The sequence below is a fragment of the Chinchilla lanigera genome, unplaced genomic scaffold, assembly GCF_000276665.1.
Source record: "Chinchilla lanigera isolate Chin_1 unplaced genomic scaffold, ChiLan1.0 scaffold00185, whole genome shotgun sequence".
NCBI classification, from domain to species: domain Eukaryota; kingdom Metazoa; phylum Chordata; class Mammalia; order Rodentia; family Chinchillidae; genus Chinchilla; species Chinchilla lanigera.
Genome location: NW_004955586.1, coordinates 395,472 through 414,794, shown reverse-complemented (window position 1 = coordinate 414,794; position 19,323 = coordinate 395,472). Strand labels below are relative to the sequence as shown.

The window sequence follows — 19,323 nt, the reverse complement described above, 5'->3', positions numbered from 1 at the left end:
GTAAAGCCTACAGTTGCTCCACCTCCCCCTAGATCCAAATACAGCTGCACCAACATCTGAGCCAAGTATATACTTAATTTTGTGATGAGGGCCTCAACTTTTTCAGGACATCCATACCACCAAGGTCAACTTATGCTTGTGGCTTCCAGGTTGTTCTTGCTGTCTTCCACCTTACAGTCATCCTGCCTTCCGGACTATCTGGTCTACCAATGTCAAATTCCAACATTAGACGTGAAGATAAGAGTCTTATAAAGACTGCTGAAGCTGCTCTCGCAGTTTATGAAGCCAAATCCCTGTAACAAATCCCTTAGGGGGATGGAAAGAGAGTGGGGAACAGGGAGGAGAGAAGGAGAGAGGGAGGCAGACTTAGTTGTTCTGTGAGTGAACTGTAACCTACAGTTTGAAAGACAAACTCTGAAGCAATTGGATTAAATAGTCTATAGTTGTGCCTTCCAAAATTGCAGCCATTAGCCACATGTAGCTATTTAAAATTTAAATTAAAGTTGTATACAATTAAAAATTCCATACCCTAGTCATGTTTCAAGTGCTCAATAGTCACATGTGTTTGGTGTCCACTGTATTGGGCAGCATAGATGTAGAATATTTCCATTATCGCCAAAACATTCTATTAGACAATGCTGGTTTGTAGTGATAATGACTGGAATTTGTTGAATTCTTACAATGTGTCAGATGTGTTTTGGGCATCTGTTTTATATGCACTGACTGGTATTGCCTAAGCTAGGTCCTGCCACTTTACAAATAAGGAAACTCAAGCATAATTATTAAATACCTTGTTAATGTCAGAGGTAAGACTTAACCCCAGAAAGTCCAGAGCCTTTAAATATTGACCTTATACCACACTGTGAAGGTCCTGGTGACCTTGCTGGGCACAAAGGGAGTGGGATGGAGCTTCCTGCTCTCAAGTGACTCCAGTTTGGACAAGAAACAGTGTGACCATAATGAACTACCGTTTTCTCAGAGTATATAAACTGGGATTCTCACATGATCTCAAGAAAGAGAGGGTACCTACTTCATCCCATCACACGTTCCAATGACAGAATGAGATGTACCAATAACTCTAGCCAAAAGGGTAGAGTCAGATGTATCAGTTAAGGTAATGAAAGTTGCTGCAATAAATAAACCCTGAAATCTCAGGGGCTTTAAAAAATAGAAGTTTGTTTCCCATGTATAAAGTCCAATCGACAACCTAGAATTCTGGACTAGGGGCAGGGAAAGCAGAAAGAGGGGTATCATTCAGGGACCTAGACTGATAGAGACACTTTCTTTTTCAGCATGAAGATTCCCAGATATCACTGCACAGCAACATCCACCAGGCAAGCCGGGAAAGAGAGTGAGCAGAATCAGGTGGGACATTATTAAAGGTTAGGCCAGGAAGTGGCACACATCACTTCTGCCCGTATCCATCAGCCAGAACTCAGTTACATAGTCAAAGTTCAACACAATTTGAGGCTGGGCAATGTAGTCTAGCCTGTGTGCTAAAGAAGAAAAAAGTTTTAGTGCCGTGCCAGCCACTATCTACCACATCAGATTTAATAAGAGTGCCATTAAGTAATTAAAGCCCATTAAACTAATGATGGGACAAGACTAATGCTAAAATCACTCTCCCCAGGCACCGTTTTCTCTCTTGATCTTTGTCATGACACTGACAAGGTCAAAAGTCAAAGTCAGTGTGAACCAGAGGAGTCTTTGCCACTTTGAGGTTGAATATGAATCCCCCCTTTCTTTGTGACTCATCCTCTCAGCTTTGCTCCCAACAAACATCCAGATCATAGTTCTTCCAGGACCCTCGAGAAAGGGACTCCCATGTGACAGCTAGTTCTGTAAACAACTATGTACTGGCAAAAACCACTAAGAGAGGTTGAAATTATGGATATTCCTGCTGCATGGAAATCCTACTTTTTGGAAAAGTTGCATTTTTGGGTTGCCTCTGTTTTGAAGCCACATTAACCCTTAACCTTTGCTGTGGTACTTCTAGGTAGAAGATGCTTAGCAGGCTCCTAGGCCTTTGTATGTCAATGGCTCTTGTTCAAATGGCTTTTCCTTATAATGTCTCTGGCCTGACACGAGCTTTGAATGTCTGATCTGGAATTTCTCATTTAAATCTTCTCCATATGGATAAAGTGCCTATTTTCATTTATCTCCAGTGGATGAATGAATATGTTCACCAACAAAGACTTAAAAATGATTAAGAGACTGAGCTCTCCCGGGAAAATGATTTGCATTCAGATCCTGGCTCTGCCTTGGGTAAGATTCTAACATTTCTCTGCTTGCATTTAATTATTTGTAAAATGGGGTTGATTCTTTTGAATGAAATTATATTTATAAAGCATTTTATCACAGTACCAAGAATAAGTTGTCATTATTATTCATTCAGACAATATAACAATGTCCTCGGATAAAGTTTACCCTTATATAATAAACTAGATTTTTCCCCTTTCATGTAAATGATAGGGTATCAATCATTTTTAGAGGGCATTTAAAAATATCATGAAGATGGTTTCTTTCCATAATTTGCACGCATGTGATTTCCATCTTAACTATAAAACATCCTTACCTATGATTAATGCTTGAATAGTGAAAATAAACAATATACTTGTCTAATTCAAGTTTCCATAGTTTAGGATCATAGGAAGGTACCTCCTAGAAAGATCAGGGATTCCATCCCTTCATATTACCCATCAGGAAATTGAAGCTCCTAGAAATCCATTTCCAAAGTGAAGCAGATATAAAGGTGATGTAGAAGAACACTGTAAATTTTGCAAAGGTAGTCACTTAGACCATATTTTCATCATTTAAAAAACTATCCATGGGGGCTGGGGATTTAGCTCAGCGGCAAAAGCGCCTGCCTGGCAAGCGCAAGGTCGTGAGTTCAGTTCCCGGTACCGGAGAAAAACCAAAAAAAAAAAAATTATAAATAAAAAAAATAAAAAACTATCCATTTATCCATAATAGGCTACACAAGAAAATTAAAGTGTGATGTTCACTTTGTTTGGAATTATACCAATACTGGTTTTCTACTGCAGATCACAACCAGTGGATATAGTTGTATGTGTTTTTGTTCAACACACACAAAAAATGGGATAAAATCTTTACTCAAATAAATTGCTCAAAAGATAGGGCTTGAAGCTCACCTGAAGAGAGTTCAAAATAGGACATACATAGGAAAGAGACCAAATATGAAAATAGTCCAACCATCTACATCTACAAGTGAGGAAACACAGTTCAGAAATGAAGTGATTTCTGAAAGTTTATTCATGGATTTCAGTTTCTGAAGGCCTGCTGTGTACCAGACACTAGGGTTACAGCAGGGAATAAAACCAAGTCCCTGGCCTCAGACTCCACATTCTAGTGATTTTACACGACTCACTGGGAAATTTTTAAATTCCACTTTGAAAGTTCCTCAGTAATTCACACTCATATCCTCTTGCTTGGCACCAAATCCTAGAATTTGTTAGACTTTACTGGGAATGCAAATATGTATAGTAGCAAAAGATATTTTATATTAGGAGCAAGGCAAAAATGTCTATAGGTGAAGAATGACACACCTATGCATTCAGCTGTTGTTCATTTAATTAATCAGATCATTTTAGGCAATTTTATCTTATTTGTTAAAGTCAGATTAGTTCCCATTTTGTATTTTCATTTGTCTCTTCTTTAAATTAAAAAAAATACTGTAATAAATACCGTGGTGGTATGCGAATAACATTTACTTTATGCTCTGCATTCTTTTAGAAAAAAAAAAGGAGAGGAAAGAGGATAAATAAAACAGGACACCAATGTTAAAGGCCAACATATTTGCCACAGACATCATTGCAAAAGCATGTGAAGTTTGTCTTGATTTTTTTATAGCATTGTGATCTGATAAATATAAAATCTTTTGCCAAAATCTATATGCTTCTTGCTAGTTCTTGAAGTGAGGATGCACCCACTCTCAAACTACATTTCAACAGCATGTATTCCTGGAACATCAACTTAATCCCCAGTAGTTTAAATCAGTGGAACTGTTGCTCTCATTCCTCAGGCTTCTCTTAATCTTTACCCAGTGCTTTAGGGGTACAAATCCATCCCAGAATGAATGAATCATGGCAAAGTCACGTTAAAAACCATTTTTCAACTGCTTCACTGACTAAACACTGGGGAAGTGGTTAAGAACACAAGTTCTAGAATCCCACCACCTCCACTCTCCAGCTGTGTGAACTTGAAAGTGATTCAAACTGTCCAAGCCCAAAATAAGCACTTTGTACAGGCTGCTGTAGAGGAGACAGTTCTGGGTACTGTTTCTTTTGGGGTAACCTACAAAGTTACTTCATTGCTCTAAGCTTCAGTCTTCCCATCAGCAAAGTGAAGATAGTACAAATTTTTCTATCTACCTCAAAGGAACACAGTGAGATAATGTATGCCAAAGTGAACTATAAACTATGGAAACCTACAGAAATGTTTTATTGCTGCTGTTCCTGCTGGTAATGTTTAGTACCACAAGCTGTAGCTTCCAGATCCTACAAAGAGACATGGAGGATTTTTAAAGAATGGCCAGCCAAAGACAACACTAGCAACTTGGAGATCTACCAGTCAGCAGGAGCCACTCTGAAGCTTTTATCAATTTTGAAATCAAGATATTAATTGGCTTTAAACCCCTATAAAATTGCCTCATGTTAAAAATCTAGTTTGCAAAACCGTAACTTTTAAATTGTCTTCAACTTCATATTAGGAACTTTGAGAAGAGAAGTTTTAAAATGGGACTGCCGAGATGAGTGGTTGTCGGTCCTGCTAGACTCACTTGGATCATTTTAAAGAATTCTAGTACCCATGATATAGCAGATAGGGCATGGCAAAGCTGGCTGGAAAAATAAGCAGGACCTGTCAATTACAAGATCCCAGCACAGTGTCAAATAATCCCCAGGGTCCCATACGTGAAACTTCTTGAGGGCCCCCACAAGATGTGGATGGCATAAAAGAAACAAGACATCGCGAGGAGCCTGCTGTCATGACTCCTCATGGTAACCCATTCTGTATCTATGTACTTTTATTTTTGCTTTTATCCTTTCCTCTCTTTGGCCTAAGTTCACTCTACAGAGCTGGTTCTTCCCTTACTACTACACCCCTCACTTTTCAAATAAACTTTTGGCACTGTTTATCTCTGGGGGTGGGATGCAAGTGTCAGGATTTCTTAAAGCTCCCTGTGTATCCCAGGACATTGAATTCGGAATCTGAACTGGGTGGTTAAATTCACAGAATGGCAGACTGTGAAGGAATCTTAGCAGGTGATCAGCTGAAACCCCAAATATGGAATTGGGGAAATATGTCTTTCAAAGCGAGTTCTAGCCAAGGTACAGCCACCTCACTGAGGTCTATGCAGAAGTTTAGAGGAAGAATATGTGTTGTACCGGAACTCACTAGGCTCAGATGAAGAAAATAATGATGATGTACGGTGAGGAGAAAGGGCCATGTTATTTCATATCTCTAGGTTTTAGGCTAAGGCTACAAATCAAAACCAATCAACTATCCAGTTCAATGAGTACTTACTATGTACTAGACACTATGGAAGACACAGAGCATTAAGGTGTCACCCCTTATCGTCAAGGACCAGAACAGATATATCTACATATAGAAAAAGATAAAACCAGGAGGAGGAGTGAATTCAAGATATTATGATAGTTTTCAATGATTCCTAGATGACTGTCCTGACACAAAGTATCCACTATGTATTTGTTATAGAACAAGTTTCAAGTTTACAGACACAGCTGAGATACAAAAACAAAAGCAACAATAAATAAACAATTGGTGAGATTTCTCTGATGTCTAAAATCTTGTTTTGGCACCTCCAATCCAGACGTATATGAAAGGGATCCTTAAATCTGATGATTGAAGGCTGTTTTGTCTCCTCTTCGCTAAAATAGTCTCTAGTTACCTCAATGTCTTTTGAATACATGCACAATCTTCGTTTTCCTCCTCTTTCTTCTGGTACTCAAAATGGCGTCCAGGCTAGGGATGGGTACTAGTGCCCTTCTGGAAGCAGGGATTAGGGATCTGGATCTGAGAGCTCATCTAATGCTGAGCCCAGGACTTTTAGTGGCCTCTCCAGAGATCTGCCTTGCCCTGCAGGACTCCTCAATGTCCAAGTGGCAGCCACTGCTTAAGACCACAACTGGTGGCCTTGTGGTCTATTCCCTCAGAATCTCACCCGGATCTGGGGGTCCCACTTTTGCTAGCCCAGCTCCCTTCAGTGCTCACTTCTGAGAGTCTATCACATCTCTCACCTGGCCCATCTGTCCTTGCCATAGTCTTTGAAGTCCTCTCCCTACCTATTGCCTTCAACACTTATACCCTCTCAGAACATGCCAGCCACTTAGAATCCATACCCTGCACACAAGAGCTGAGAGAAACTGGAGTAGATGCCATCTTTGGCCTTCTCCCTGACTAAAACCTACCATTTCATCATTCTTCAACTCTACAATTGCTTTGTTTTGACCTGCAGGCCTGTGAGGAATCCTTCTCAGGAGTTCCAAGTGGAAAGTGAAATACAAGGTCCTCTGCTTCTAGTTTCCCTATCTAGAATCACTATCATTCCTCATTAACATTTCCACCTGCCAGGGAAAGAGTCAGGGTCCCACAGAAGTGACCTCATGACTGCATGTGGGGACTAGGATTTTGGGGGCTTGTGAGATCGGCAGGAGATCACATCAATGCCAAGGTACATATTTATAAGTTCATTTTTACAGATAGGGGATTGAGACAGAAGAAGGAGACCATCATTGGATTTGGCATTAAAGCAAACAATACAGGTGGATGCCCTTAGGAGCATCTAGCTGATCTCCTGCAGTGCTAAGATCTTTTGCTCAAGGAACAACAGACCCGGGTAGACAAAGCATGAGAGAATATGAGGAAAGAAGCCAGAGAGGCCTTGGAAGGACTTATCACTAGAAATGTCAGCAGCACAGAATGATCTAGACACAGGACAGAGAGAGAGAGAGAGAGAGAGAGAGAGAGAGAGAGAGAGAGAGAGAGAGAGAGAGAGAGAGCGAGAGAGCGCAAGAGAATTGGGCATTGTAGCTTATGAGCTCACCAAACTGGCTCATATGTGTAATTGTTTCCAAATGGGGAAGACAATTCTGCAGGAATGAAATTATAACCATCTTCCACTATTATGTCATCTCATCCTGTGGAAAACAGAACAGTTATACCTAAAAGAAGACCTCCTTCAAAGACCCAAAAGGAAAAAAAAAAAAAAGCATTAGTGCACTTCAGGACAGCTAAGAGATAAAGCATAGTTACCTGCCAAAGCTCACTTGGGCTTCTGGTAGACCAACAATGATTCCCTCAAATGTCATTAAATTAGGGAACTGAGAGTGTTAAGCTCTAGGGATTCTGTCTGTTGGCCAGTGGCCTGAAATGGTGTCAGGTCCACCTCTCCCTGCTGACAAAAACACTTAGTCAACCGTCAGGCTTTCAAGGTAAAGCTACTGTGTTTGCAGCCCATACCCCCAGGACCAGAAGACTCACTGCTCCACAGTGGCTTACCTCGGGCTTCTCCTCCTCCCTGCCCAGTCCCCTCCCTCAATGACAGGTTCCCTCAGTCTTCAGACATCTACTGAGGCCACTCTGGCAGCCTGGTGGAGAGTGAACAGCACAGGCCAGATTCCCGATGGTAAAATTTCCTAGCTATGTAAGTCTGGGCAAAAGACTTAATTTCTTTGACATTCAGATTCTCTATCTAGAAACTGAGATGAAAAATACGCATTGTGAAAAGTTTTGTGAAGGATTCAAAGAGGTAATGTTGTTAAAGCATTAGAAGGGCCTGGTCCAGAGCACTCTGAGTACTCACTAGCTTTCCTCACATCTGTTTGTCCCCATCCAGCCTTACCAGCCAGTGTTCTCCCCTGGCACTGGTAATGCACTGGTAGGACTCATGGTGCAAAGGAAATCCACAATGAGGATGGTCAAAGGTGGCAAGAATCAACAGGTACGATCAAAGGCAGGCATAAAAAGAAAAGTGAGCACTGCGGAGAGAGACTGAATTCTTCTGAGGAGGTCAAGGCAGGGCTTATAGTATTTGGCTAAACTTTGGAAGGTAAGTGTGTTTCCAAATGGAGATGACCCCAAGAAGCCAAGAGAGGGAAGATTAAGTTGAGACAGATAAGAGAGTGAACACAATAATGAAGTTAATGTGCAAATTACTACCATGGGCACCTGAGGCACTATCCAACTGGGGAACTCTGGGAGGCGATGAGCACTTCTCAAGCATTGTCCCACTAAGGGACAGGGAAGACAGTACATTTAAACATTGACTGTCATCCCTTACTATTTTGGGGTGTTAACTGTTTGGAATTTTGACTTATTCCATGCACAGCACAAGTCCACTCCCACGGGCACAGCTCACTCCCAGAGAGACATGAAAGACATCAGCATCCACAGGAACTACCCACAGGTAGACACCTCTGTCAAGGGATATGGGCAGGGCATCAATACCATCTGGTATAGGAAGCTTAGTATTAGATGAATCCACAGCTTTAGCCAAAGGCTATATATGAGAGCCCTTCAGCGCTGGCTGATATTTTAGGATTTGGTTATATTTGTACTGTCCTCACGCATTGTAGTTGTAGCTCTCGAATTTGTTGGAGTCAGAGACTAAAACATTCTCACGACAGCCAGGACTGACAGGCATACAGCAGGTGCTTATTACTGCACAACTGATAACTGTCAAAGTGGCAAGTCAGTGCCTTCGGTGTTCATCAAAGACCAGAGCCAAGCCATTTTGAACTGCAAAGAACCTGCCTTGGTCCAAAGCTACCCAGGGAGATGGTTGTTCTGAGCCATCTCACAATTATGAATTCCACCATTATCTTTAATCTACACAGGTACAACCACCAAGCAACTGAGCCTAGCATAGCAGAGTGGTTAAGAATGTCAAAAGGCAGCTGGGTGTGATTGCATATGCTTATAATCCAAGCACTCGGGGAGGCTGAGGCGGGAAGATCACGAGTTCAAGCCCAGCCCAGGCAACTTAGTGTGAGAGCTTGTCTCGAAAAAGTTTAGAAATGGCTGGGAATGAAGCTCTGTACAAAGGACCTGGGTTCAATCCCCAGTACTGCAAAAGAAAAAAAATGTTGAAAAACAATGTAATACTGATGCTAAACATTCAGAACTCTGGAGCCAGAGGGCCTGAGTTTGAACCACAATTTTGCACTTCATTTTAACTGTTTATCCAGGGCAAACTGCTTACCTACCCTGTACTCCAGTTTCTTCATCTGGAAAATGAGCCAATAACAGTGACTATTTCAAAGGGTTATTGGGTGTGCTTCTACAGGAGTTAGCTTTGTATAAGTCCTTAGAACAGTGGCTTGCATGTGGTGAGTGCTCTCAAAGAGATCATTAAATCACATGAATTGATACTCTTACTGGAGTTCTGAGAGACAACAAAGAACTCCTATTTAAACCCTTTGAGATCCCAAAACACTTAATTGAGGAAAACCTTGCCTTTGTTAGTTTTTGTTGTTGTTCTGGGTTTTTTTACACATATACTGAGCTGTACAACAGCTACTGTGTTGGGAAGATGAGGAAACAGAGGCTCACATGGTTAAGTGGCAAATTAAGATCACAACCAGAGCAGGTGGAGGGCAAGGGGAGGGTTCTAGCCTCAGATCTCTTTAGCTTTTTACTCTAGCATGCTGCCAATAGCAATGTGTTAGCCAATTCTTTTAAGCCAGCGGTTCTGCCCCTGAGGTTACACTGGCATCACCTGGAGGACTGGCTGGCTGCCCTTCTCTCAGAGTTTTTGATTCAACAGTGAAACTGAGCACTAGAATCTGCACTTCTGATAAACTCTAAGGTGATGCTGATGCTATTTGTCTGGTGGACACACTTTCAAGAACTACTGCTTTAACAAACCAATTCATCAATGCTGTAGTTGGGATCTGGTCTGTCCCTGAAAGGTCTATGTGTTAAAAGCTCAGTCCCCAAGATGGTGCTATTGGAAGGTCGTGGAAACATTTAAGAAAGGAGGTCTGGTGGGAGGCTTTAGGTCACTGGTGGTGTGCCCTTGAAGGGAACTATGGAGCACCAATCTCTTCTTCTTCATTTTTGTGTCTCTCCATGAGGTGAATGGGCTTCCTGTTGCATTCCCTGCCATGGAATGCTGCCCACCGCAGGCTCAAAAGCAATGCAGTCAATCAACCATGGACTGAAACTTCAAAAACTATGAGCTGAAATAAACCATTCCTCTTTTTAAGTTGATTATCTCAAGTATTTAGCTTCAAGAATGGAAAGCTAACTAACACAACCAGAAAGACGGAGTGAAAAAGATACCCTAAGTGACTACTCAGCTTGTCTCTACTTAGGTTTGCTTCAAAGCTCCATACTTTCCTGTTTATCCACCTCCGTTTTCATCACTTTTAGATAATAATTTTTCAAAAGACTTATTTTTAATGAGCAGCTTTCATTCTGATGAAGTGTTTCCTTTGTTTTCCACTATTTCTGTGGTGGAAAAAAAACACAGAAACGTGAGACCAAAGATCTGGCATCTTGTCTGGGCTCCACCACTTCCTAACCAATAATGTTTCTGGGGACATTTACTCATCAGCAGAGACACTTGATTTTTGCCCTGCCAATTCCAAAGTGATGTTTTCATGCTCCAAGGAGATGATATGTGAGCATAATTTACATGAATGTCACAAGGCCCCAACAGAATTTATATATCATGATATAGATATCAGGAAGCACATTCTCATGTTGTTTGTGTCTTCTAACAGTTGTACAAATAGTGGTTCTTAAATTGTGGTTCTTCGATTAGTTTCATCAGCATCCACTGAGAGTGTGTTAGAGATGTCAGTTTTCAGGTCTTGCCCCAGATCTACTAAATCACAAACACTGGGGCAAGGGGCCCGGTGATCTGTGTATCAACAAGCCTTCCTAGTAATTCTGATGCATACTCATGTTTCAGAACCGTGGTTGTGTGGCTGCAAACACAAAACCTAGAGCCAGATCCCTGGGCCAAATGCCAGCTCTACCGCTGTCCAGGGCTAACAACCTTGGGCAAGTTACTTACCTCTCTGAGCCTCTGCTTCCTGATCTGGAAAATGGGGATAAGATTAAGACCTTCCCTTTAAAGATCTGGTTGAGAAGATTAAAAGTAGACAAGTGGAAAGCAGGTAAGGACCTGGCACACTGTAAGTCATCAGCTCATTTTGAGTTTTTATCATTTCTTTTTTTTAGAGTGAGGGCTTCTTGACAACAAGGCCCTGTGCCTACTTTCTGAAGACTTGCCAATTGTGTTTACCTGTTGGGAAGATTCTCATTTAGTTTGCATGTAGATATGTGTATTTGCACACGTGTATGTTTATTTTGTTATTGTTTGCTGCTAGCAGATTTTTGTTTTATCCAAGGAAGATTCCTCAGTCCTGTCACCCTCTTTTGAGTAAGAAAAGTATTTCACTGTGAGTCTTTAATAGTGTCTTTTTAAATAACATTCATTTCCTAGTCTATTGGCTAATGGGTATTCTTTACATTTGTATAGCACAGTGTTCTTTCAGCAGCTGTGCCCACAGAAATTGCAGCGCTAGTATTGTTGGCCTTTTCACTGCCTTCCTTATGTACCTTTATTTCTTGTTTCATAAGCTTCTAAAGATTCACTTTTCTGAAAATATGCTGCTTCATTTGGCTGATTCTGTAGCACCTTTAAATTTCCATGTGGAAATGCCTTCAAGTAGATACTTTTGAGTACAAATAAACATAAAAAAATATATCCACATATATCTGGTCAATTGATTTTGGGCAAAGTAGCCAAAACTAACCAAAGGGGAAAGGACAATCTTTTCAACAAATGTTACAGGGAAACCTGGATATACACAGGTACAAGAGTAGAGCTGGATCTTTATACCATATACAAAAATTAACTCTAAATGGATCAAGAGACTTCACCATAAGAGCTAAGACTATAAGCAAGTTAGAAGAAAATGCAGGAGGACATCTTCCTGACAGTGGGTCTAGTATTGATTTCTTGGATATGACACCAAAGCATAGATAACAGAAGTAAAAGCAGATATATTGGACTTCAATGAAATTTCAAAAATTTATGCATGAAAAGAACACTATTAAGAGAGTGCAAAAATGGTGCACAGAATGGAAGAAAATATTTTCAATCATGTATCTGATAAGGAATTAATATCCAGAGTATCTAAAGAACCCCTAAAAGAAAACAACAACAAAAACAATTCAATTAAAAAACCCAGACACTTCTCCAAAGATATACAAATGGCCAATAAGCACATGAAAAGGTACTGACATCACAAATCACTAAGAACATGCAAATCAAAACCACAAGAGATGACACTTCATACCTATCATCAAAACAAAAGTAAACAAAAGTGTTGTTAAGGATGTGGAGAGAGTGGAATCTTTATGCCTTGTTGGCCGGAATGCACAGGCACTGTGGAAAATATTTGGCACTTCCTCAAAAAGTTAAATACAAAATTACCATATGACCCAGCAATTCCACTCCTAAATATATACCCCAAGAACTGAAAACCGTGAACCAAGCAGATATTTGTACATAGCGACATTGTTCACAATAGCCAAAAGGTGGAAATAACCTGAATGTTCATTGGCTGATAAATGGATAAACAAAATGGGGAACATATATACAATGGAATATTGTTAGCCGAAAAAGGAAAGAAATTCTGATCCATAGCTACAACATAGAGGAACCTTGAAAGCATTATGTTAAGTGAAGTAAGTGAGATACAAAAAGACAAATATTTATAGTCTCACTTACATGAGATAACTAGCATAGGCAAATTCATAAAAACAAAATGAATAGAGGTTATGGGACTGGTTAGGGAGTTATTATTTAATGGGTAGAATTTCTAATTGGGATGATGAAAACTATCCATTTTAGAAATGGAGTGTAACGATGGTTGCACAAAATTGTGATTGAACTTAAATGCTAACAAAGTATGAAAAGTGATGAAAATGGTACATACGCTATTTATATTTAACCATTTAAAAATAATCCTAAGCAAATACAAAAACCCACATAGACACAAACAGATTAACAGGGAAAAAAAAAAAAAAAAAAAGCAAAGAAACACCTTACCTTCCAGGGATGTAACCAGGACGACATGAAGACAAATGAGAACAAGGAATATTTTGAATGTCAGTAAAACTTCTTCAGGTCTGCCAAGATGGCTGCACTGCCCACCAGAGAAAAACATTCTGGAATAAAATATGGGGACAATAGATCATCACAGCTGTGCTAATCATAACACAGTAATACATGAAAAGTCAATCCGCAACCACAGCGACTTGCCATTCCGCTTCCTTTAAATTACTACCATGAGCGGGGCATGGTGGCACACACCTGTAATCCAAGCACTCGTGAGACTGAGGCAAAAGGATCATTGTGAGTTTGAGGCCAGCCTGGGCTACAAAGTGAGCTCAAGGCCAGCCTAAACTGCATAGTGAGACCCTGTCTCAAAAAGACCAAAAAAAACAAAAAACAAAACAACAAAAAAAACCAAAACAAAACAAAACAAAAAAACCAAAAAAATAAATTACTACAATGGTTCCAGAGAATGAGCAATGCCAGGTGGGTACCAGCTATGAAACATACAATCTATGTTTACTAGTATGAAGAGAGAGCCACCCAGCAGGATATTGTATTTTACATGATAAGCAAGGTAGTCCATGTGGATTTACGGAAAATACCAACAACATGCCAAATGCCAACAGAAGAAATTAAAAACAAAAATGTTACATATACAATTAGTAACACTATGTAAAGGCTGGGTAAAAACTATACTAAGAATCAGAAGGGGGTCACAGAATTTTCCAAATAATCCACTCTATGTATGGCTCATACTGTAAAAGGAGAGGTACACGGCACTTTCTTTTTTTTGCATCTTATTTTATTATTGCTTGTATTTTTTAGTAGTCAATGAGTCAACATTTTAGAAAAAGCAAAGTTGATATCAGAATGGAATTTAAATGCCTCATTTGCCATTTACTTATTTATTCATTCAACAAATACTTATTGAGAGCCAGTGTGTACCAGATGAGATGTGAGGACCAAACAGGAGTTAACTAGAAGAAAATACATGTAGTGGAGGTGGGATATGGGCTGGGAGGAGCTCAGCACACAGAACTGCAACGGCTAAGACTGCGCCTACTCTGCTCTTGTGGAGGCGTTGGCCAGCACAACTTCATGAAGGGCAGTCAGCACCTAGTGCACTGAGGGGGCTAGTGTCGGGTGCTGAGACAGGAAATGACAATTCACTCACAGCCTCAGACATGGTCAGGGCTGGTATGAGAGCACTGGAACATATTCCTTCTGCACAGCCAGAGGGCTGCAACAGATCAGGCTGTATGTTCTCAGCTAACAGAGCTCCAGTCAAGGGTATCCATGAATCCAATCACACTGCAACCTTCCAGCCAGGGACAGCGTGTGCAAACCACGGTGAAGACTAAAGAGTGTGAGTTCAAAGGTCCCAGCTCTTCCATGTAATGTGATTTTGAAAAACTAGTTTCCAAGGTCAAATTCCCCCATTTAGCAAATTATGATACCAGAGGCATCCTGATAGTATGGCTATGACGATGAGCAAATGAGATCTTGGCTGACATTGTAAATGCACTGTGTTAGTTGTACTCTTCATTCATTCATGTATTCACTCAGCAAATCTCTATTTTGAACCTTATATGTGCAGAGTCAGGTAGTACAGGGGTTAAGGACAAGGCAGGGAAAGAAGGGGAAAAATGAAGCACAATTTCTCAGTCTCAAGGTAAAGTTGGCAATCTTTAAGAATCCTGGCATTAGCCAGGCATGGAGGTGCACACCTGTAAATCCCAGCACTCAGGATGCTGAGGCAGGAGGATCACTGTGAATTCAAGGCCAGCCTGGGCTACAAACTGCCTGGTAAGCGTGAGGTTGTGAGTTCGATTCCTATACCAAAAAAAAAAAAGAGTGAGTTCAAGGCCAGCCTGAACTACAGAGTGAGACCTTGTCTCAAAAAGACTAAAAAAAGGAATCCTGTGTCTTTTAGTAGCCACAACCAATGCCAGGAGAGTGATTCTTACTTGACATGGCATGACAATGTCTTAGATCAGTAGGTAAATCCTTCTTCAAAAGAAGCCTTTCATTTTAAAGCAAATAAATTATTATATATTAATACAATATGCTCATAAATTATCAAATGCCTCTGAGTTGTCCCTCCTCTTGAACACTTTTATCTTCTCTCTATTCACAATGGTACATTATTGATCTTCCCAAATGAGTCACTCAAGTGAGGATGTTAATATAGTTGTGCAAAGATATATCAATGTCTCTCTGGAGGCAAAATGTGTCTGCTGCAGCTATACATAGCAATACTGATGGGTATTAGAGGCATAATGTTAGCCGGGGAAATGCTACATGAAAGAATGCATTTATACGTGACTCCATTCCTAGGAGAAACAAAAGCAGGCAAAATCAATGCAGTGCAAAGTCAGGAAAGTGGTTATCTTTGGAAGGGAGGGGGTCGTAGTAATCACAGAAATGGACACAAGGGGGGACTTCTGAGGCACAGAAAATATTCTGTATGCTGGTTATATGGGTGTGTTCAGTTCCTAAAATTCACAGTTATGCATTTACATGTGTGACCAGAAGTTTTAACAAAAAGCTTAAAAATTAATATATATTTTAAGTTTCCAAACCCTATTCCACCTGCAAAAGCACGCCTGTACATCAGGAGCCCGGCGTGCCCTAGCACTGTACTTTTTGAAAAGCCATTATCTAGTGAATTAAAGCTCTATGAAAACTCTCTTCTATACAAATGCTTTAGGCTCTACTCTACCTGGATTTGGTAGAGCTGACTTTGAAGACTTAATGCCCAAGTATCTAATTTTAGCTCTGGGAAGAGTATCAGAGCCGTTTACATCTGGAAAGGACCTCAGAGTCCACCTAGCCTCACGCTCACATTCTGGAGATGAAAGGACAGTCTGAGTATGCTGTAGGGGATGGACTATGTGGCTGTTTCACACACCCCTAATCTTTCTACCAGGCCACAATGCCAGACTCCTGAGAATTTGTCACCTTTTAAATAAAATATTTTAGTCCATTGGGTGGAATCATTCAACAAATTCAGAGTGCTATTTATACAATTTCAGAATTTCTGCAAACTTATTCTTTGCCAACTCCTAGGGCAAATGACTTAAGTGGTGTTCAAATTAAATTAGTATACACAGTGGCTGGTTATTATGTGCTGTGACTTGAGCTTCTGATCAAAATAAGCCATATCTTTAAACTGAAGAGAGCAGGTACTCTACTCCCAAATAACGGTAGGAAAGGCCAGAACGAAGAATGAGACCTGCAATCAACTTGAAAGGGGAACATGGATCAAGAACTTACTAGAGGGCCAGGGATATAGCTCTTTGGCACAGCACCGGCCTGGCAAGTGAGACCCTGAGTTTGATTCCTGGTACCAAAAAAACTAAATAAAACTCACTAGAGACTGGGTACCACTAAAAAGACTGCTTTCAGTTGTCAAGCTGAATGTATTTTCTCAAAGCTAAAAGTATATTTGGAAATGGAAGAAGTTCTATGGCATTTGAAATAATGTAGCTCCTATTGCTCTCTACATGAACTGAGACTATCCCGCTAGGTCACAAAGTCTCTGGGTCATTGATCAAAATGCAAATCTGTAGATCTTGAAACCCTTACTTATTTGATCCTTTTCAGCTGTACTATTGCCTCATCTTTTGTTATGACTTAGGTTAATTCAATGCAATGTAGGTCATCGACAAAGATAATTTGAACAGCTATCAATTCTTAGCAAGATTTAAGGTGCTAAGGATGGGTAGTAAAATGGCATCAATTACAAAGAAAACTGTGGAAACCTGTAGGGTTGTACAATACACAAGCTGTGTGCCAGGATCATGCTTAAACCACTTCAAGATAATCTTAAATGATAAATCTATCTTTAGACATAGAACAATTAAAAATAATATTTAAAAGGGAGAAAATAGCTTGATATTATAGTTGGGCAGGTCTGGGTGAGAGTTTTTCTCTGACATCTTCAGTTAACTGGCAAAATGTGATTATTTCATAATTGCTATGATATATATATATATATATATATATATATAAATGATCAATACTTTTGACCTGAGTAACAGGAGGTAAGATAACTGTTCCCCAAGTCTACTAGAAAGCCCTATGCCTTAAGAGCTATTTACACTGAGTCCTAAGTGTTGGCTAACAAGACTCGCGCAAGAAAAAACTTAACAGGAGAGTACTGAAGAGGTTCTTGGTGGGAAACAAGCAAGAATAAAAATTGAAAAAGCAATTGATTTAGCCTGCTCAGTTGTCAAGAAAGTCAGAAGAAAACACAATCAGGAAACTGTGAGCAAAAGCAGAATTAAGTTTCTATTTGAATTCTACTTAAAAACTTGATAGAGCAAATATTTCAGAAAAAATACAAAAAATTTTTCAGTGTTTTAATAAGTTGGGTTAGTTTACTTAGATAAAATCTTCTGCAAAAGACAATTTAAAATCAAGAATAAAATATGAGAAGCATTTTCTTAAACATGTCAAAGAGCTGACAAGTTAGAAAGACACTGTCAGGACAAAGCTGATGATAATGCAGAAAGCCAAGGAAGTAATGCAAGCTGTGAAGCCACTAATACCTACAGGTATGGCCCAATGATGCAAACTTGAGTTTCAGATATGAAATATCAGAGAAAAGTTCAGACATGGAGAAAAATGATATAAGTTCTGACACATATATTTAAAGAAAATTCAAGGAGAAGAGGATGGAGCAGAATCAGTTTTTCTTTCTCTTTTCTTCTTCTTAAGATAGTGTCTTGCAATCTTACTATGTTGCCCAGGCTGGCCACAAACTCTTGGGTTCAACTGATCTGCAGGCTCCCAGCTTTTAAGTAGCTGGGACTATATGTACATACCAGCATGCTTGGCTGACATGTTGTAACTACAATAGTAGTTACTAAGGAATAGAAATAGGGTATATAACTTCCTAACCATAGGAAAGGGGCAAAGTGATTTTCAAAATATTCAGTGAATCTGAAAGAAGGTGAGAAAGTGGAGAAAAACAAACAATACTTAGGAAAAACAGATTATCAGACTGGAAACAAAATACAAATTCCAACTATGTGCTATTTACAAGGACACAACTAGAACCTAATGATACAGAAAATTTAAAAGTAGAAGGATGGAAAAGATATTCTCTGCCAACAACAATCAAAATAAAAGTAATGGGTGTATATTAGTGTCAGAGAGATTAAGATTGAAAAGAAAAAAGCATTATGTATAAATAAAATGGTTCACTCACAAAAAGTTTAATCCAACAGGAAGACTGAACAAATTTACATATGAATACAATATGGCCTCAAAATACACAAAGCTGTACTGACAGAACGTAAGGAAAAAATAGAACAACCCCACAAGTGGAAGGAGAGATAATCACACATCTCTGCCCGCAATTGATAAAAATCAAATAAAAAGTTATTAAGATTATAGAATATTTGAATTATACACTTCATCAACTTGATTGAAAGACTATATACATAACCTCCAACTTGACAACTACAGAGTTGTTTCAAGCAAACATGCAATGCTGATGAAAACCAGGCTGGTCACCAGAGAAATTTCTAAAACTTTACACAGAATTGGAAAAAAGGAGGGGGCATGTTCTCTGATCATAGTACAATTAAGTTGTAATAATAAAAGTTAAAGTTTGAATTTATTATTTAGCAAATATGGGTCAAAGGAGAAGTCATAATATATTTTAGAAAATATTTGACCTGAACAATAATAACAATGCTATATATTAAAACAGGTAGATAGAGCTAATAATAGCGTGGCATTTAGATACACATATTAGAAAAAAAGAAATTCTTAAAAGGAATGAATTAAGGTCCATTTCAAGAAGTTTGAAAAAAAACCCAGCAAAATGGACCCAAAGAAGGAGAATGATGAAAAATAAGCAAAAATAATGACATAGAAAACAGGCATAATATAAAGATTACTAATAAAGACAAATTGTCTTCAAGTTGTCTTTTGCAGAAGATTTGGTCTAAATAAACTAACCTAATTGATTATTAAAACACTGAAGAAATTTTTGTATTTTTTCTAAAATATTTGCTCTATAAATTTTTAAGCAAAATTGAAATAGAAAAATCAATTCTGGCAAAATTAAAAAACAGGAGGGCAGGCAGAGAGAGAGAAAGTGAGGAAAGAGAAAGAAGGAAGAAAGCAGCATAATGTAGATGGTATGAACATAAAAAGAAACGGTTCTTAGGGACAACTCTATTCAGCAATTT

The 19,323-nt window shown here is 39.3% G+C and overlaps 1 protein-coding gene across 8 annotated transcripts in view; it reads right to left on the bottom strand.

Moving 5' to 3' along the window:
* The window catches only part of Adgrg2 (adhesion G protein-coupled receptor G2), a 117,705-nt gene that overhangs the window by 62,483 nt on the left and 35,899 nt on the right, over positions 1 to 19,323 (bottom strand). For all 8 annotated transcript variants that reach the window (XM_005414435.2, XM_013509893.1, XM_013509890.1 and 5 more), the window contains one exon: positions 13,109 to 13,227. In XM_005414435.2, coding sequence (XP_005414492.1) covers positions 13,109 to 13,226 — 118 coding nt within the window. In that variant the 5' untranslated portion in view covers position 13,227. The remainder of the gene's footprint in view (positions 1 to 13,108; positions 13,228 to 19,323) is intronic.